Source organism: Neomonachus schauinslandi, chromosome X (assembly GCF_002201575.2).
Source record: "Neomonachus schauinslandi chromosome X, ASM220157v2, whole genome shotgun sequence".
NCBI lineage: Eukaryota > Metazoa > Chordata > Mammalia > Carnivora > Phocidae > Neomonachus > Neomonachus schauinslandi.
In genome coordinates this window covers 39,890,982-39,911,230 of record NC_058419.1, presented here as the reverse complement: position 1 = coordinate 39,911,230, position 20,249 = coordinate 39,890,982, and the positions used below count along the sequence as shown (strand labels likewise).

Below are 20,249 nucleotides of genomic sequence, written 5' to 3'. Positions count from 1 at the left end.
CTCCAGCCTTCCCTCAGAGGCTAGGAGGACCCACTGCTTGCACCCCCCCCCACGCCTCCTTCCCTTCCTTCCTCCCTTTCTCCCTTTCCTTCCGTATCTCTCTCAATTGCTCTTTCTGTAGCTGCTGGGCTAGGGCAGGAGCAACTGGAAACTCTTTCTCAGGCTCAAAAGAAAAGTGCTCAGGGAGTCTCAGGGCCAGCCTGGGCTGGCTGGGCTGTGGAGGCAGGAGGAAGTTCCCAGCCCTGAGTGCCTTGGGGGCTCCTAGGCTCTGAGGGAAGGCTGGAGCTCCTGGGGCGAGCGCTGCCCTCCGGATCTTCTGCAGAGGCCGGGCCAGCTTCCTAAACTAACTCCCAGACTGAAGGGGAGGGCCGGATCCTCCGGGGGAGCCCAGACGGGCGGCTCTGCCAGCCAGCCCCTGTGGTTGGAACTTTCAAAAAGACCAATGTTTCAGCAACTGATTTCTTTTCCAACCCGAACAGCAGGCCTTTCTGTCCCTCTTGCATGACTGTGGCTGTGGCATGCAGCCCCAGCCTGAGCAGAAGCAGGATTCCAGGGCTGGGGTTCCATAACACCCAAACCACTGGTCAATTCTTTTAAATAAAATCAAATAAAAAAACACCGTTTTTGGCATCAGGTGGACCCAAAGCTGGTCTCCTGGCATGGAGTTATTGTGTACCTACTGGGATGGGATGTGCACAGCTGTCTAGAGACGAAAAGTCGGAAGACCATTGGGTCAGAGAATCAGGAGACATGGTTTCTCTTTTCAGCTGGTCACTAATTGGCTGTTTGTTTTGGGGCAGGTAGGCAGCCTCTTCTGGGCCTTAGTTTCCTCATCTGTAATGGGAGGGGATCGGACCAAAGGGCTGCGAAAGCCCTGCTCCTTCTGAGCCTCCGGGTCTCTGTCTAAGATGTGTGTGGAAGCAGAAGGTGCTGGCCCCCGACCCTGGGGAGGCGGAGACTCGGGGTGTTGAAGAGGCAGTCCCCAGCTTCACTGCCCTCTGAAATCCTTGTTCATTTGTTAGCAATGCCCGTAGAATGCCCTCATCCTTCCGTAGGTTTTGATTTCTGGTACAAATTTCAAACCTCCCGGCAGCTTGCCCTGCCCACTCACACCCCACTCTCTCCGAAGGAGGAAAGCCAAAAGCCTTCTCAGTCATTTATATCTGAGTGTGAATGAAGAAGGTTTAGAAAGCAAGCCTTGACCAGGAGACAGCCTGCCAGACTGGGTTGCAGGTGTTAGCCAGCTCTGGGCAGGAGAGGGTGTGGGACTGATGGAGCAAGGGGAGGGGTCCGTGAGGGGACTGGTGAGAGAAGAAGGCAAGGCAAGGCAGAGAAGGTGTTGTTCTGGTTCTGTATAAGACTTGCCTAAGGTACTGAAGGCTGGCTTCCCTCTACTGAAGGCTTCCTGGGAGCATCCTCTCACTTAACCTTTCCAGTCGCCCTATTCTTTAGATGAGGAAACTAAGGTCCGGGGAAGTCACTTGTCAAGGTCACAGAGTCTGTCAATGGTAGTTTATCAGATGTGAAGCCCCTGTGCTTCATGAGCACACATGAAGACATACAATGTCTTTCTCTGCTTCTTGGTGGCCCCTCCAGGGTCTTCCGCGGGTGGGGGGTGGAGCCCATCCCAGCTCCCTACAGAGGCCAGCACCTCCCACTCCTCTGGTAGAGGGACAGGGAAAAACAGAGGAGGACCCTGCTTCTCTAGGATCCTGGCTCCCCGAGACTCAATGGCCCTGGGCACACCTCACAGAAAATACTAGTATATACTAGCAAAGGCTCCTGCATTTGAATAGGAGAGGAAAGACACAGCATTTTGGAGACCCAGGATTTCTGGGGGCCAATTTCAAGTATCACTTTCAGTGCATCAGTTCTTTATTCTCTTCACTGACCTTCATCCTCTTCATCTGACAAGTGAGCTTTTCAAAGCCTTCCTGATCCTGATATTCGGCTGATAGGCTATTATGGCCCTTAGAGAATCACCCTACCTAAATGAAGGCTGCTTGATCTAGGCAATGAGACAATGTCCTTAGGGGCTTGCTTCTCCACGAAGGCCCCAGTGAGCCAGATGAACTCCACAATCCACATCTTAGGGCATCTTAGTGACTGGGGCCGTTCTGCCTTTCCTCACTACTGACTTGGAGTAAGAATCGCTCACTGAGGGGTACCCGCAGTGCCCAGAGTTTTAACAAGGTGACTTCCTTTTGCAGATCTCCTAATCCCAGGGGGAGCCCCCTTAGCTTGTGTTCTCATGGCTTCCTGCGCCTTTCCTTTGTTACGGTCAATTGTAACGGTACAGTTATTTATGTAATTATTATTTAATGTCTGTCACCGGCACTGGATTGTAAGTCACCTGCTACAGGGATCCTGCCTGGTTTGCTGGCTGCTGCCGTATCCCTAGTGTCCAATCTTCCTTGGGTGCGTGGAAGGAGGAATCCTCTTCCTCCACAAGTAGCTGGGGTGGGCAGTCTTCCTCCAATACCCCCAGCACAGGAGTGCTCCCCCAATAACAGCTCTCGAGTCCATTCCCCCACCCCATCCCAGGCCCAGGAGAGTGCATGCTAGCTTTAATGACTGACCTCCTGTGGAAATTTCACAGGCATTTTTATTATGAAAGTGTTTTTGTGAAAACACAGCTATATACCACACACGCACTTTGTTCTGACTCAGGAGCACCTGCTTCTGCCTCCTTTGCCTGCCTGTCCCCTCCTGTCCCTGGTCCTTATAACTGGCCCTCTTACACCTTTATCCAGTTCTTTATTTCTATGGCCACCACCTTCCCCACATTTATACATTATTAGAACATGCCACGGTACTTTCATTTAGCTTCTCTGAATGCTTGTTGTCAGGAAGTTCTTCCTATTATCTAATCTCAGTTCTTCATGCTACAGTAGAGGCCTGTTTCCTCTTGTTCTGTTCCTGGTGTGGTTTGGAAGCAGCTAGTCACCATCTCTGAGTTGTGACTTTTCTTATATTTGAAGATCAACCTCTCTTCTCTCTCTTCACCACCCTCCATTCCACCCTTAAACTCCTCTTAGATCTATCATCTTCATTACTTTAGCCTGGCCCCACAGCCCCCTGAAGTCCCAGGTTTATCTCCTGCTGGCTAAATAAGTCTTGCTGGCCTTATCTAGACCCTTCACAATTAGAATCCCTTGGATCATGCTGAGCTCTCAGCTGTCACCCGCCTTGCCATTATGGTGGGGACCAGCCGCTCTCAAATGAAAGCTGTTTGGAGGCCCCTGATCAATTTCTTTGCCCCTTTCCGAGGTATAGCCTCCTTTCCCTTCTGCACTCAGGTTGTTTTTCAGCTGGATGAATATCTGGTATTTGCAGCCCAGAAAATTTACACCTTGGGCTCCAGAAAGGAGTGCAGCCTGAAGCTCTGTGTCCCACTGCCTCTGTACAATGAGAAGCATTCATAACTCAGAAGGAGGCCCACAAAGAGAAAGGAAAACCCAGACGACCCTCCCCTTTCTTTTTTCTTTACAGTAAATAATTTACAAAACCAAATTTTCCTCCCCACAGGCTATACCCACTTTATCACCGGTCCCCAGGACCAGCCTTTACACATTTCCATACTGTCATGGACTATTTTTAGCAAAGGATGACATTAAGTACTAGTCGCCCCGTGGGCTTCAAACTCATCTCTTCCTCTTGTCAGAATGCTGTTAGTCCTCTTCTTTTGGACCTGACAGCCACTCACGGCCTAGAGATATTTCCGAGGGTGTAAGGAGCTACCTAATGGTACAACTCCAGAGGCTCCTTAGCAAGTCCTCTGCCCAAAATGTCTCCTTAGGCCTGGTCCCGCTGATTGGAATGAGACCAGGGCTGATGATTTCAGTATTAGAGATGCATTTCTTTAGCTCAGATATTACTTCCTCAGGTAGCCTTGTCTGATCCTTCATTAAACTCTCTGACAGAAGCTTGTTCCTTTTCCCTCTTGGCACTTACTCAGTTTGTAATTATACATTCATTAGTGTGACTGTTTGGTTAATGTCTGTCTATCCCTCCCACTCTGCTGATTATTCCATGATGGCTGTGACCACGTCTCTTGTGAGTTTCCCATTCTATTCCCTGTGTCTAACACTGAGCCTGGCCCAGGGAAGGTGTGCAAGAAATATGTTTTGTTGACTGAATCTATTCCTGAGTGTAAATGTGAATTCTCCCCAGCACTGGTGGGAAAGCGTATGAGTGTGACTGCCCAGCATACTAGCTGGGGGAGAGGGTCCCAGAAAGCAAAGGCAGAGTGCTGCTATGGTCAGGTGACTTCCTTCCCCAGGTGACTTGAGGCTGGCTCCTTTTGCTACCCCAGCTCCCTCTCCTATCAGCTTGAGGCTTCCCTCCTTCCTTCGCCTTACCCCAGGGCCTTCACTGGTAGGACATCTGGGAAAGAAGGATTTGAGCAAGGTGCAAACAAAGCTAAAATGGCCTCCTGCAGGGCTGCCAGCAACTTTTGTTCAAAGATATTTGGGAAAATTGTGTATATATTCTCATGGCAGCACCCTGACTTGTCCCTGGTCCTGTGATCTACCTCAGAAGGGGCCTGGTGGAGATCAAGGCCAAGGGTGCTGAGATATGAAGCTCCCCACCGCCCCCCTCAGGCTCCTCTGGTGCCCACCCTGGACTGCCCTCCCAAGCTCAACCCACCTGGTTCCCATGAGCTTTCTCCAGGCAGAAAAGCGAGGTGCCTTCCTGCTCTCAGGCCCCAAAGGCCTTCACCTACCCAGGGCTAGCCTAGGTCCCCGAGGAGAGGGGACTGGGGGCCAGCTCGCCTAGAGTCAAATAAGAGCAATGAGAGGAGGACCAGAGTGGGCCCTCCTCTAGTTCCTGAAGCTTGGTGACTCTGGGTTTCAGTCCAGGAAGAATAGAAAGTGTTCTTGGCTTCTGTCCCCACTCCAGGCCAGCCCCTTCCTACCCATGATCCCTGCTCAACTGGCAAGGATCCCCTTCCCTGTCTCAACCAGAGAGCCCTGCAGCTGCTTCCCACCATGCCCAAGCCAACCCATTCTTACGGCCCTGCTGGAAGCCGCATCCATGGAGAGACTCTCCCTTCCTAGTTTGCTTTGGCAACGCCCAAGCTCCAGACCTGCGGACCCAGGGCTCAGCAAGCTTAAGGCCTTTCCCGCAAGGAGCAGGAGTCCCTACTGGGCCTGCAGTTGCCTTAGGGGAACTGCTTTGTTCCCTGCTGGCCTTGGGGACAGCTTCTCCACCCCTCCAGCTACACCCTTAGCTCCCGACGCCCCATCCTGACTTCTGCCGCCTTGCCTGTCTTCTTCAGGGCTAGGCAGGGTAGGCACTCAATAATTCCCCAGTGGGTGCTCGAGCAACAGTGGGCCCTTGGTCAATAACTGATGGCTTGATTGACTGAAGTGCTTGATCACTCAGTCCAAGGCCCAATGAGGGGCTGCCATCATTCATTTCTCTGTGCACCTGGGTTAGCAGAGTATGTTGCCTTCAGACAGAGCAGGGTTTTTTCTTAGTCTGTCTGTCTGTCCATCTTTTTTTTACTGCAATGGACTCTGAACTGGAAGGGTAGGGGGGATAGGGAAGAGCGAGGGGCTCAAAGCCCAGGTGGTCTCAAGAAAGGGAAATTCTGCACCTCCACCTCAGGCTCCCCAATATTGACTAGATTCTGGCTGGGATCTGGGGGACTTCCGGGGCCCAGCTCGCCTGAGCCCTGAGATGATGATCTGGAGTCTGTCAGGATTCCTGAGTCTGAGCTCTGGATATGACCATGTCTGCTGGTAATTTCCACACCACTTTTCTTTTTACTTTGTTTCCCTGTTTCTTCCTCTTTTTCTCTAACCAGAGAGCAGTGTCCCCAACTACCCTCAGCCTGTGAGCCATTTACCCACTGGCAGCACAATGATGGGCTCAGGCAAAGACAAGGGAAAAGAAGAGGAACTCTTGGTTTAGTCACAAACTCGGAGCCAAGGAAGTATTAGATTGATTGGCCTACTCTGTGTTGTAGATAGTCAAATGAACTTTAATTAGAGAAATATGTCAGAGAATCCAGTAAGCCTGACTTTGCTGGGGGCTCAGTTGCACCAAGCCAGGTAATGTAATTTTCAGAATAGGCCAGGAAGAAAGCTAAGAGTCATTGTTCAGGCCAGCCTGGGGACTTTGAGGCTTCATGGAGAATGGACTGGGAATTGGCCTTCTTTTAAAAGCTCCTCCAGCTTGTAGTAAACCCTTCTGCGTGGGGTCCCAGAGCAGTCCCTGAACCAACAAGCAGATACAAAAGGAAGAGGGACTTCTAAGACGTGTCCTAGGGCCCCTCCAGATGCACCAGGCTGTCTCTTTAGCAGTGTAGGATCGGGTGATAGAAGAAGTCGCCCTCCATACCCCCCAACCCCACCCCCGCCAAATGCCCCAAATCACACTAAGTCCACAGCAGCTCACCTGCTTGCTTACATGTGCTGCTGAGTGTGGGGGCTCAGGGGGAGGATCACCTTTGCAACCTGGTACTTGCCTCTGAGCACACTGCTTGCCTGACATGATAGAGACAGCAGGCTTTTCCTTTGGAAATAGGATGAGCTCTGTAGACCCCAAGCAGGCTTCTGAATGCCTGGCCCCAGGGAAGCCTGCCACTGAGCAAGCAAAAGCTTGATGCCTCAGTAACCTGGCTCAGTTACATAAGGCACTATGCGAGATAATGAGTCAGGGCCCTCAGGCTGGCCTAGGCCCAGCCTAGTCTAGGAGTGAGGCTAAGCAAGGTGAGGGAGGGTGGGGGGGGGGGGTAAGCCAGGAAGGAGCCGCTGGAACCACTTCCCTTCTTCTCACCCCCTTCTTCCTCAGGGATAGCAGGCATAGCCAACCAACGGCCTAGACTGCTCTGACAGGAATCCCGGCCAGACCCCTAAGCTGTGAGCAGCTGCTCTCCATCTCCCCTGAAGAGAAGACAAGAGGAAGTGGGTTGAATACCCAAGGCTATTTTGTGAGTAAATTCTTCCTTCGAGGAAGGATGGGGAAGGTCCCTGTGGGGCTCCGTCCACAAGCAGGGCCCTGATTTCAGGCTGGGCCTATCTGAGGAAAGCGGCTCCCAGAAGAGGAAGGCTGACAGTGTGCCTGGGGCATCACTGACCAAGCCTGCTTCCAGCTCTTGTTTCTCTTCCGGCTAGTGTCTGCGCCATGGGGAGCTTCCCATTTGGTCTCCCATGCAGGCTGGGATCTCACCCCATTTACACCGTCTCCAAAAGGGCAACAGCCACTTTGGGGCAGGGATTTCCAGCTAGAAGGTACAAGTGAATTTGCCTTGCTCTGATAAGAGTCTCTCCTGCCTCGATTAGCATTTGGAAAAGCTTGCTTTCTACTCTCCCAGACCCCTATCTTATTCCCAGTCCAACTCCTTCGCCCAGCTCGGGGTCGGCATGGTAGACAGTGGCCACCTTAAGCCACTGCCATGACTCCTCATGAAACCCGCTTTGAGGCTGGGATCTAAGCTTTTGGATTCAAGCAGCTTCTGTTAGCCCACAGGGTTCTATGGAAGGCCTGCTCTGCCAAAGCTGTGGTCTTACAGTGAAGCCCTAACCCTTGTCCCATTATTGCAGGCACTGGAACAGCACAACATGTCCTAGGCCATTATTGCTGTCTTCATCTAAAAGGGAAATTTCGTCTTTTTGACCCCTGTGGTCATAGAATGCCTTCCCTTGAGTGCACAGAGCACACAGAGTGCTCCACTAAATGGGCCCCAGCTTCAGTCCCACTCAGCATGTTGGCTTCTCTAGGGCTTGAGAGGCAATTGCATGACACCAACCAATTTATTATGTAAACCCAGCCAGCCATGGCAGATTATGCCTTTGTAGTTATCTTGAGGGATGCCTTACATAAGAGGAGAAAGTTCAGGTAGGAGCAGCATCACGATGAGCAAACAGTGCAACGGCCACCACCAGGTGCAGACAGACAGGGCTGGCCTGGCTCCCCTCCACCGGCCCACAAGGTGGGGGCAAGTGCTCTGCTGGGCTCCATCACTCAGAGGACGGGAGACCCTGGCAGGCTTGGCCAGATGCATCTATCTCCATTTACCCAGACTCCCTGGCCTTCAGGACCTGTCCTGGAAAGGAGCCAACACTCTACCTGGAATTGAGAGCTTGTTAGTTTATCTTTAGAAGTGCAAATACAAGCAGGAGTGTTAACCTTCTCTTTAGGCAGGGAGGGAAAATAAGGTCACCCTGGAAAGAGTTCTTTTCTGAGGTGTGGGCTCACATGGGTCCATTCCTGGCAAACTAGAGCAGTGGGTGAAATTCATGCTCTGTTCTTACCATTTTTCTTTTTTTTTTAAAGATCTTATTTATTTATTTATTTATGAGAGAGAGCGTGCGCACAAGCAAGGGGGAAGGGGCAGAGGGAGAGAGAGAAGCAGACTCCCTACTGAGCAGGGAGCCTGAGTCAGGGCTCTATCCCAGGACCCTGGGATCATGACCTGAGCCAAAGGCAGATGCTTAACTGACTGAACCACCCAGGTGCCCGCCCCCCTTTTTCTTTAAGAGCACATACCCTCCAGCTACACCTCCCCAGCTCCCATGCTGCCCAGAGCCCCATGCTGCAGTGGGCCTTCCACGGACGCCAGCCTTGCCTCTCGACCTCTCTTCTCCAAACTTGGCCTTCCCATGTGTCACTCCCATAGAACCCTACTCCCAGTGAGTCGCCTCCCTGAAAGAAGGTCTGATAAATAAATGCACATGAAGTAGTTAAAGATAAGTAATGATGTCAAATGTGGCTAAAAGGTATGGTAGCCCCTGGCCATTCATGAAAGGGGCACCCTAAAACCTTTGCCAGCCCCTGATTCATGAGCATCCCAAAAGCCCATTGTTTCCCCTATAAAACTTCTATTTCCATCACTTCGTTAAACTTTTTAGAGTTCTTTTCATTGTAATCACCAGCCCTAGCTGCTGACTCAGGGAGGGGGGTGTTCTCCCCAGAGAGACAGGGGCTCAAAAAGATGCCTGTACGCTAGTGTACACGGCAGCATTTTCCACCACAGCCAAGAGGTGGAGGCGACCCAAATGTCCGTGGACGGGTGAGTGATCAAACAAAATGTGGTTGATCCACACAATGGAATATTATTCGGTCATTAAGAAGGAATGAAGTACTGTCACATGCCACAACGTGGGTGAACCTTGAAAACCTTATGCTAAGTTAAAGAAGCCAGACCCAAAAGGCCACATAGGGTATGGTTCCACTTACATAAAATCCCTAGAGCTGACAAGTTCATAGAGACCGAAAGTAGAAGAGAGGTTACCGGGGGGGGGGGGGAGGGGAGGATGGGGAGTCAGTGTTTAATAGGTACAGAGTTTCTGTTGGGGCGATGACAGAGTTCTGGAGATGGATGGTGGTGATGGTTGCGCAAGTTCGTGAATGTACCTAATACCACTGAATTGGCTGCTTCAAAGTGGTTAAAACGGCAAATTTTATGTTATATACATTTTACAGCTATATATGTATATGTTACTTACCTACTTCATATACATACATAAAACACATATATATCATACATACATATATCACATACATACACCGGCGAAAGCCTCTTAGCACATGGAATTCACATCTGTGCCTCAAGAAAAAGACAACTTCTTACATGCTGAGATTCTCATGAGGCATTCAGCCCATGACTGTTAAGTTTGCAGATGCATTTGTGTTGTTAACAGGGAATGTGCCTTAATCCAAGAGTGCCTATTCTTTGTCAGACCACTAGGTACTCAGGAAATAGTTATTTTAAATTACCTTGGGCAAGGGAAGGACTTTCGAAGCTTGATACCAAAAGCGAAAAAATCACAAAGGCAAAGAATGACAGGCTTAACCACATAGAAACCCAAAACCTCACTACAGGAAAAAAAAAAAACTCCATCCTCAAAATCAAATGGCAAATTAGTTGACAAAGGGTTGCAATCTCGAATTCGGGGTTTCTCACGGTGTGGTCTGCATACCACTGGTGCCCTGGAAGAGGAGTTTTAGATGGTACACAGATGTCAAACTGGATATTAGAGTATGAATTTAGACACTACTGCAGGCAGGTAGGAGAGTCGTTTTGTGCCTCAAATCACACCATGTAAGTGGCTACGCCCTCGGAGGTCAAATCCAGGAACATACACTTATTAAAATCATTAGTTCTAAGACTCACTTAGAGAAGCCCAAATCATTTGTATGCGAATTTTTCTTGGAAATCTGATCTCTGAATCTCCTATCTTTCCCCTTGCTGCTATATATCAACTCAATAGGGAAAGTTAAAGGAATTAGTACACGGAAAGCAATTTGACATTTTTGCTATTATTATTTTCTTTTTTAAAAAAAGATTTTATTTATTCATTTAAGTGAGAGAGAGACAGAGAGAGCACAAGCAGGGGGAGAGGCAGAGGGAGAGGGAGAAGCAGACTCCCTGCTGAGTTGGGAGCCTGATGCAGGGCTCGATCCCAGGACCTGGAGATCATGACCTGAGCTGAAGGCAGACACTTAACCATCTGAGCCACCCAGGTGCCCCTGCTATTATTATTTTCTGAGCATCTAAGTGTGGGAACCAGTTGTTGCCAGCTAGAAGCTTATTAAAGTTAGACAACAAGGGCTTTTAGAGCCAGAAGCAAACTTCGATTCAGAGTGTCTCAGACCACACTGGGCAGGTGCACTTGGGGGCCACAGGCAGAACAGAGCTGATTGAGAGAGACGCTTTGGATAAAATCTTAGAAATATATTTGAGGTTACAACATCAATGACAATAACAGACCATGGCAAAAGCTCTCATTCCAGCTCGTACACCTTACAGATCAGAGAATTAAGGCCCCTCAAATGTCAACTTTACAAGTTTTTTTCATAGGCTACATTTATTTTAATTTTTTAAAAAGATTTATTTATTTATTTGAGAGAGAGAGAGGGAGAGAGAGCAGGAGAAGGGGAGGGGCAGAGGGAGAGAGAGAATCTCAAGCAAGCTCCATGCCCAGCTCGGAGCCCGACATGGGGCTCCATCTCAGGACCCTGAGATCATGACCTGAGCTGAAATCAAGAGTTGGACGCTTGGGGTGCCTGGGTGGCTCAGTTGGTTAAGCAACTGCCTTCAGCTCAGGTCATGATCCTGGAGTCCTGGGATCGAGTCCCGCATCAGGCTCCCTGCTCAGCGGGGAGTCTGCTTCCCCCTCTGACCCTCCCCCCTCTCATGTGCTTTCTCTCTCTCTCATTCTCTCTCTCTCAAATAAATAAAATCTTAAAAAAAAAAAAAAGAGTTGGACACTTAACCGACTGAGCCGCTTGGGTGCCCCATATTTTATTTTATTTTTTTACAATTTTTTGTAAAAAAATTTGGAGCTTGAACTCACGACCCTGAGATCAAGAGTCGCATGTTCTACTGGCTGAGCCAGCCAGGTGCCCCTCATAGGCTACATTTAAATTGGAAATTTTAGCTGTTTGCCCAGTATATTCTATCTGCCTCCTAAGTTTTCCAGTTTTAGAAGCATATTCAAATGATAAGGCAGTGTCCCTGAATAAAAGGGTGACCAACCATCCCAGTTTCCCTGGGACTGTCCTGGTTTGAACATTGAAAGTCTTGTTTCCCCAGATTGGAGGGTTGGTCACCCTACCTAGTAAGGACATTTTAACCACTTGATTAGTTTCTGAGCTAATATTTACCTCTGCTTAACAATTCTTTCTTCACAGACAATTCTTTATAGTGTCTGATTGATCTTAGGCGGAGTTTTGGGCTTTGCTCTTTGCTGTGAGGTATCAGGCAAGTTACTTAATTTTCCCAAGTTTCAATTTCCTTTATTATAAAAGAAAGAAGGGTGACAACAGTACCCATTTCATTGGGTTGGTGTAAGTATTAAGTGAGATTATGCAGATAGAATGCTTAGTACATATTGTAAACGTTCAGTAAATGTTAGCTATTAATCTATTGTTGTTAGTTACCTAACACAAGATTGAAGGGATTGCATTTATTTATTTATTTTAAAGATTTTTACTCATTTGCGAGAGAAAGAGAGCATGAGTGGAGGGTAGGGGCAGAGGGAGAGGGAGAAGCAGGCTCCCCGCTGAGCAGGGGCCCCCTGAGGATGTGGGGCTCCATCCCAGGACCCTGAGATCATGACCTGAGCCAAAGGCAGCCCTGTAACTGACTGAGCCACCCAGGCACCCCTAAGGGATGGTATTTAAAACACATCTTCCCACCTGCTCAGCTGGGAGTCTGCTTCTCTCTCTGCCCCTCCTCCCTGCTTGTGAACTCTCTCTCTCAATCTCAAATAAATAAAATCTTTAAAAAAATAAAACACATCTTCCCCTCACCCAGTATCTTAGAGGCACCTTTATATACGAACAAGCTATGTGCCCATTACCACTGATTCATAGGTATATACACAGCACTGTCCATTGGGACTTCTACCAGGCTAGGAGTAAATGCATGCGGTTCAAACAACAGAAATCACACTTAAGTATTAATAAGGATTTTCCAAGACTAGTTTAAAGTTGTAAAATCTTTACAGAGGACCACACCAATAATTAAGCAGTCATCTGGTTAAAAAAAAAAAAAACAAAAACAGTTATTGAGTACTGGCTGTCTAACAAGAAGCCGAGGGAAAACCAAGTGACTGTAAAACACGGTCCTACCCTCAAATTGCTTACACTCTTGTGATCCAAGGATTCCAAGAACTAAGCCAGGAGCCGGGGGCAGGTCAAAGTAGACAAACCAGACAGAAATGAAGAATGTGCCCCACCCTTCCTCCCTGGAATACAGGAGCCCTGGCAGCAGGGGAGTGGGCTGCAGGAGGAGAGGCAGGAGAGTTGCTTTTCTAGAAGAAGCAGCCTTGAAAGTCAACAAATTAAAGGAAAAGGACACCCAGGCGGGAATCTAAAATATCAAATCATTAAATGGAACCGAAGTAAAAGTGATGGCTGAGTTTTGAAGACAGATGCCCAAGGAATAAAGAAGTAAGAAAGAGGAAATTTTCACTTTGGAGAAGGCTGTCCAGCTCAGATACCAGAGAAGTCCTATGACCAGCAATAATGGTCTTCTACTTTGCCAAGGACCATGTCATTCTGGGCAAAACCTAAACCACATTCAGAATCTCCAATCTCTAAGGTCCCAGGGAAGGTCAAGGAAACTGAGACAATGCTTCATCCTTCTAGAACTCTAGGGTTGTTACCACAGGACCCTGTCACTCCTCAGCCTCACAGAAGCCTGAGGGCTTGCTGGTCTGCTGCTCAGCTGTCTGGGACACTGAATTGCTCTGGTTCCAGGAGGCACAGGACTCAGGTACACCTTCTCAACCATTCACCCTGCTCCCTCGACCAATGCCCTCAGCACCCCCACCCCCAACCCATAATATTTCCAGGCTTTGCCAAGAACCAAGCGTCAACAGGCAGGTGTCAATGGGAGTAGGTGACGAAGGAGGTTTTTCTATTCAAGAAACCCAGACAACCAGAAAGCATCCCAAGGTGTGGGGCAAGCCAACACTGATCTCAGGCTCTCAGCCTCTTACCTCACTCACCTAGGTCCAACCCTCCTAGGCCCTGAACCTAGGAACCAGAGCTGAGAAAGCGTCCCCTCTTAAACTTCAGCAAGGCCATTTCAGGGCAGTTTCTCTGCGCATAGAAAGAGTACAAATGCTACAGGCGCTCTTTCCAGGTTTTTCTGCCACCCCTCCCCCCCACCACTCTCCTACCATGCGGAGCAGGATTGTTAGGAGCCTGTTAGGGCTTTAGCTGGGCAGGGGCTGCCAGTGTCTGTGGTGTGAATACACTTGTAGTAATCTTTCACCAGAAAGATTCCCTGGAAACCTGTTCCGTATGCGGCCTGGTTTCTTTGAGACAATTGCTGCCTCATGAGAAACAATAAATGAGAAAGGGCTTTGATGGCCTGGAAAATGCCTTGTTCGGATAATGCTAACGAAGTTGGCAGCCCTGCTTGTGGGGCTTCGGAGGCAAACCTGGTCTTAGCACCAAGTGAAGGCAGTTCCTGCCAATGGGATTGCTTTGAAAATTTCCTACGCGTGCTTCACAAAGCCACCCAATGATTCAAAGAGTCTGTGGGTGCTCAAAATTTCTTACTACCTTGGCTCAACACACCACCTGCCCGCGACCTGGAATCTCAGAACTACAAGGAAACTTAAGAGACCAGAAAGATCAGGGAACTTGCTCAGGTTCGCACACGGAGGTAGAACCATAACTTGTACCAAAACCCTGGTCTCCCACAGCAGGGTTCTCCTTCTCTTACATAACCTTTGTTGTTGAGAGAATAAGATCCACCCCATACACGCGTGCTTACACACACACACACACACACACACACACACACACACGTGTGTCCTGTCCTGATGGTTCTAAGAACACCAAACCCAGGGCTGGGTGTCCTGCTTCCTCTGCCTCAAAACTGCCTCAGTTGGCTCTTACCAGGGTCTCAGACTGGAGGACAGCAGCCACCTCGGGTCTTCCCACTGTGTTTCTCCCCTCCCCCTCCCTTCCTTGCCCTTCAGCAGGATTTCTAGAAAGTCTGACCCGCACTCCAACAAAGGGCTGCGGAGACAGGGGTTCATCCACCCACCGGTCCCAGGATGCTCTCTCTGGGGCTGCTTTTAGCCATCACTGGAAATTGAAGGCTGTGATCCACGGAGGAGGTGGGGGTACCCCCATCCAGAGTCTCAAAAAATTCTCACACATGTCTAATTTTTCTTATTCTTCACCCTCCCCCATATCAGCAGCAGCTTAATTTGTCTTGACATTTTGCTTGCCCTTGCTGGCCGTCAGGGCCACTCGGTAATTTGAAAGCCCTTGCAATTTCAATCCGAGTTTGCATATTTAGAAATGGGCTTCTGAGAAGGGTGGAACTCGGATCCCAGGAGCATCCCGTGGCAGAATCTCCAAAACGGCGGCGGAAACACGCGCATTTGAGGAGGGGGTGCCGCCGGCTACCCCCAAACCGATCCAGGGCTCTGCCCACCTCCCGGACTCCAGTATTTCCCTAGGCAAGTCTCTGCGGGCACCCTTCAAAATAGGGCTCCCACGTGCCGGGCTTCCCCTCTGCCCCACCGGACTCCAGGTAGCCTAAGGGTCCGAGTCAGGTCGCGGCCACCGGGAGCCCCGCCTCCCCAGTGCTCTCCTCCCCCCGCCACCCCGTGAACGACCCTTCCGTCGCCCCTTCCGTCAGAGGTGAGGGTCCAGCAGAGGCCGGCGCCAGCCGGGACCGCGTGCCCACCCGTATGCCCAGCCACCCACCTGTGGAAGAAGAGCAGGATGGAGAGCATGGTCTGGTCGATGTTGCGGTTGCAGATGCCCTCATTGATCAGGTAGCAGGGGTCCCGCAGCACGGGCTCTAGCGAATCCTGCCGCATTATGCTGTTGAGCTTGTCGGTGTTGAGGTTCTCGAAGATTAGCTTCTCCTGCAGCTGCCGAAAGTTGCTCACGGTGGGGCTGCCCGGGTTGTTGTTCTCTCCGCTGCTGTCGCGCTGGAGCCCGCTCCGGTGGGCCAGGTCCAGGCAGCAGTTGCAGCAGTCGAGACCGACAGGTGAGCGGCAGTCGGTCTTGGGCTGGGCCATCTTCTCAGGCTCGGGGGCCGCTTGGCCCTCGAGGTCAGGGTCGGCTGGCAGGTGCGCGCCCGCCGGGCTAGCCTGAGGGGACTCCAGGGTGTCTGGAAAACACAAGCTGTGAGAAGAGTTGGAAATTAGCGCCCAAAGCCAGCCACCCTCGGCTCGGCCCCCTCCTGGCTGTGCTGCTCTGGGTGCGAATAGAAACAGCTGGACAAACAGCTCTGAGCGGATCCTTCGGGCTCACTTCCTCCTCTTCCTCCTCCTCCTCCTCCTCCTCCCCCTCCTCCAGAGGCTGGGGCTGCCCCCCCCCCCCGTGAAAAAAAAAAAAAAACCTAGCGCAGTCCCAAGTTTCCCAAGTGTGAGCGGGGCTCGGCGGACCTGTGGCAGCAGGAAGGGCGGGCAGCAGGGCAGAGGGAGAGCCGGGGCGCGCCCTCGCTCCCTCCCTCCTTTGCTCCCTCCCTCCCCGGCTCGCTGGCTCTCCCACTCTCGGGCTCCCCTGGGCTGTGCCGGCTGAGCGGTGGCAGGAGCCGAGAGCGAGGGAGCGAGGGAGCCAGTGAGCCAGAAGTCAGCACGGGGCTGTGACAGCATGTAAATTACCCCAGGGGGGCCGGCGGAGAACGCTGCTCCGCCGCTTCCCCGGCGGCCGCCTGGGTCCTGCCCCCCCAAGCCCCCGCCCCCGCCCCCGCCGCCCGCACCCTCGCACCCACACGGCCGCTCGCACCCTCGCCCGCGCTCCCGGGAACCCGGCCCGGCTCTCCCCCCGTCCGCGTGCCCGGAGCCGCCGCTCGCGCTCTCTGGCCGCTCAGGGCCCATCCTCCGTCAGAAATCTACTCGCGGCCGGCCGGGGACGCCGCGCCACCCCGTTCTCGAGCTCCGCGGGAGGGCAGATGTTCGGCGTCCCACCGAGGACGGGTCCCCCTGCAGGAGAGACGCCGCCCGCGCGAGCCCGTCTCGTCGCTGCCTTAAACCGCCGCCCCGCCACCAGCCTGTTTGCGGGGGGCGGGGAGGGGGTCTGCCGACAGAGAGAGCGGTTACCCCCGCGGGGAGTCTGAGAGTGCCCGGCACGCTCTCGCGGTGCCCGGGGGAATGCCTTAAACAAAACTCACGGAAGCACGCTCAAACTCGCCTCGGCTTCTGCCCCCTTCTTCTCACTGATCGTCCCCTCTTTCCCCCACGCGCGCTCTCCTCTCTTCCCTGAACCCCATCTGAGGCGATCTCTGCCCGGGCTTCCGGGAATGCCAGCTCCCCGGGCGGCTTCCCGCTGCCTTGCCCCTTCTCCCTCCCTGGGCTCGCGTCTCCGTTTGCCCTTCCGTCTCTGGGCGCTTCTCCTCCACTCTTTTTCCTTTCTTTCATTTTCTTTCTTTTCCGTATTTCTTTCTTTACCCCTTTCCGTTCTTCTTCCTTTTCTTTCTTGCCACCCCTTTCCTTATTTCTTTTTTCTCTTTCTCTGCATTTCCCCAGTTCCCCGCTCTTCTCCCCCATTCCCCGTCTTCTCCCCTCGTTTTCTTTCTGCCCCCTTCATTTCCCCCGTTCGATTTCCCCCCGCGCGTCCTTCGCCTCAGCACCCCCGCTCTCTCCTCAGGTCTGTCCCTTTCTCCTCACTTCACTTATCTTCCCCTACTTTCCCAAGCTTGCTGCCCCCCTTTTTCCGATCCGCGCCTGCCACCTTAATTCGTCTCTGTCCTCACCCTTTCGAGAGCTGTGGTGAGGAAATGCTCATGGGCACTGGGGGTGGCGTGAAACTGCGAGCCGAGGGGTTCTTGGCTCCGAGGAGAGGGTGATTCTGGGGCCGAGGAAAGGTGAAAGGTCAAATCCGTGGAGAGCAAGGCAGGATGGTTCCTCGGGTCATACCCCCGCGGGCTTTGCGAGATGTGGGCAAGGGCTGGGTGGGCAAGTGTAGGCTTTCAGGGTGGCTCAGGACTCGGGGAATTGGAATACTCTGAAATGGGGAGGATTCAATAATTATTGGCTCCTGAAAAAAAATTCCAAATATTCATGATGTTCAGTTTTCACATAAAACTCAAATGGATTTCAGTTTCACTCAGCGCTCCCCACCCCCCTCCGGCTCGCTTTTTTTTTTCCACAAGCCCGTGGCCCTCGCAATAGAGTAGCGTATACTGCCATCTTGTGTTTCAGCCCTGGAACATTCCGTGCCTCGGTCACGGAGTTCAATCTCTGGGAGACCGCAGAGGTGCCTCCTAGTGGAATCCACACTGCATTGGTTCTGTGAGCGGGAGGAAAACGGAGGCAGATCCATTACGCGAAAAGGGGGCCCCCATGACCGACCTGAACACCCGGACACCAGTCAGGGCCAGAGCCACCCTCTTTCTCGTGGAGCTTCACTTGCCTGAGTCCCTGCAGACTGGGCTTTCCACACATTTGAAATTCCTTCTGGGTGCCACAAGCAGCAGCCCTGTGACTAGGAGCAAAGGGCAGCCAAATAACTCCCGTTCCCAGGGCCCTGTGGGTCTTGTGTGGGGGCCCCACAACTTGCGGAAATGGAGGGACCGAGGGAAGAAGGGAGGGCAGTGCTCTCTCTGCTGTAGGGGCCAGAAAACCAGAAATTAGCTGTATCCCTAGCTCCCGACAAGATCCCAGGATCAGAAATAAAGAGGCTTTTGGAGGTCACTGACCAGACCTGCAGAACTGAGAGCATGGTCCTTATGCTCTCACAGACTGCTGAGGATTCAGTTTGGTCTCTCAAAAGCCAATGCTTCAGATGCGTTAATCGCCCCCCCTTTTCTTCTTCTTCCCTGTCTTTTTTTTTTTTTTTTTAATGTTCTTGGGTAAAAGCCAGAGGAGGTAGTAGAATATGAAATTTCATATGCATTGTGCAGACTTATAGCCTACTGAATTGTTTTTTAATTACAGCGTTTATGATTTTCCCTCTTGTTTATAATTATTTTATGTTAAACATTATAACAAAATATATTAGCTCCATAAATGTTTACTTAAGTTGTGTTTTGAGAACTGCTGGGGCCTTTTGCTTCTCTACTTGCCTGAGTCCTCTTATCTTTGTGCATAACCTTGGGACGAGGCCCTGGTGGAAGTATTTCCTTCTTGGCATTTGGCACCATTAAACTCAAGATTTTGTCCCCTTGACATTTCCCTTGTTGTAGTCCTTGCTCTCTAGCAGTGTTGTTAATAATTCAGTGCAGCTTTGCATACTATATCCAGGCTGATCAAGAGCAAATATAACTTAGATATAGAAAAATCTGGATAGTTTAGGGAGAGGGTCAGAAAGCTACCCTGTGTTTGCATACAGGTCCAGCTTGTATTGACACATAGTATACCTCCACGGGAAGGCTGACTGGGCAGGACCCCCTCGGCTCCTCTCTGTGAGGCCTCCCTTTGCTCACAGATACTCTGTTGGATGGAGACACTCCAAGCTGCAAAATGCTCTTGCGTAAACCCAGCGAGCAGAGGTGGGGCGGGGGGCAGTTCTACATGGAGCTGATGGTGGATTTCTGGGTGGAGCAGAAAGGGAAGACAAGGGGCATCTCGTTCTCAGATGGGGTCATTCAAGAGTCACTTGCTCTGTACTTGGCCTAAGCCTGGCACAGTGTTAGTGGAGATTCCCAGGTAAATAAGACACAGCCCAGGCCCTCAAAGAACTCATGACCTCGCTGGCAAAACAGATACATCAACAGACAAAAACAGTACAAATGGGCAGTGATGATTAAGGCCTGGTGTGTGGTGGGACCAAGTGCCATGGGAGCATGGAGAAGGTGTCAGCTCTGGAAGGAGGGAGGGGCAATCTAGGTGGAGAGAGCAGAGAACAGGGGCGGGGGAACACTGTTGAGGGCAGCAGGTATGCTGGGGTGGGGTGGGGTGGGGGGTGTGGATTACAAAACAGGTCAGTGTCCTGGGAGAACAAGATGAGAGATGGAATAGTGAGAGGTTAGGCTGGAAAAGGATGAGAGACCAGGTCTTAGAGGGGTTCGTGAGACGTGAAGGGGGTCCTCTCACTTCACAAGTTGGCCATGCATTTGGCAGGTGTTAAAAAGGATAGGGGGTGCCTGGGTGGCTCAGTGGGTTAAGGGTTAAGCGTCCGATTCTTGGTTTCAGCTCAGGTCAAGATCTCAGGGTCATGAGAAGGAGCCCAGTGTGGGGCGGGCTCCGAGCTCAGCGCAGAGTCTCCTTGAGATTCTTTCCCTCTCCCTCCCCCTCTGCTCTTCCTACCCCTCTGCTGCTTCTCTCCCTCCGCACCCCCCCCCCCCCGCTGCTTGCACTCTCTCTCTCTCAGATAAATAAATAAATAAATAAAATCTTTTAAAAAAAAGGATAGGTATCATTTATTTAGTCTCTGCTATGTGCCAGGCACTTTATTTATTTTTTATTTTTTAAAGCTTTTTCTATTTCCTTTTTTTTAAAGGTTGTATTTATTTATTTGTCAGAGAGAGAGAGTGCACAAGCAGGGAGAGCGGCAGGCAGAGGGGGAAGCAGGCTCCCCGCTGAGCAAGGAACCTGCCCCACACAGGGCTCCTTCTCATGATCCTGGGATCATGACCTGAGCTGAAGGCAGACACTCAAGGGACTGAGCCACCCAGGCATCCCATGCCAGGCACTTTACATATATTATCTCATTTAAGCCTCATGACAACCCTGTGAAGCAGGTACTAAATTTTGGTGATGAAATGGGCTTGGGAAAGTTAAAAAAGCTCTCAGGTCACATACGTCATAAGGCAGACATTCGAATTTGAACCCACCACAGCTTCTGATTTGGAAGCTTGTGCCGTTAATAAT

General features: G+C 51.2%; 1 protein-coding gene across 5 annotated transcripts in view; it reads right to left on the bottom strand.

The window, feature by feature from the left end:
- The window catches only part of TSC22D3 (TSC22 domain family member 3), a 68,095-nt gene extending 51,390 nt beyond the window's left edge, over positions 1 to 16,705 (bottom strand). Inside the window, exons 1-2 of one of the 5 annotated variants that reach the window (XM_021678238.2) lie at positions 16,630 to 16,705; positions 15,193 to 15,618 (exon numbers count right to left, since the gene is read on the bottom strand). In XM_021678238.2, coding sequence (XP_021533913.2) covers positions 15,193 to 15,512 — 320 coding nt within the window. In that variant the 5' untranslated portion in view covers positions 15,513 to 15,618; positions 16,630 to 16,705. Of the gene's footprint in view, positions 1 to 15,192; positions 15,619 to 15,881; positions 16,086 to 16,275; positions 16,341 to 16,609 lie in introns of those variants that run through there. The other 4 variants (XM_021678259.2, XM_021678246.2, XM_021678266.2 and 1 more) reach the window with 4 other exon arrangements.
- Between the last annotated feature and the right edge of the window lie 3,544 nt (positions 16,706 to 20,249).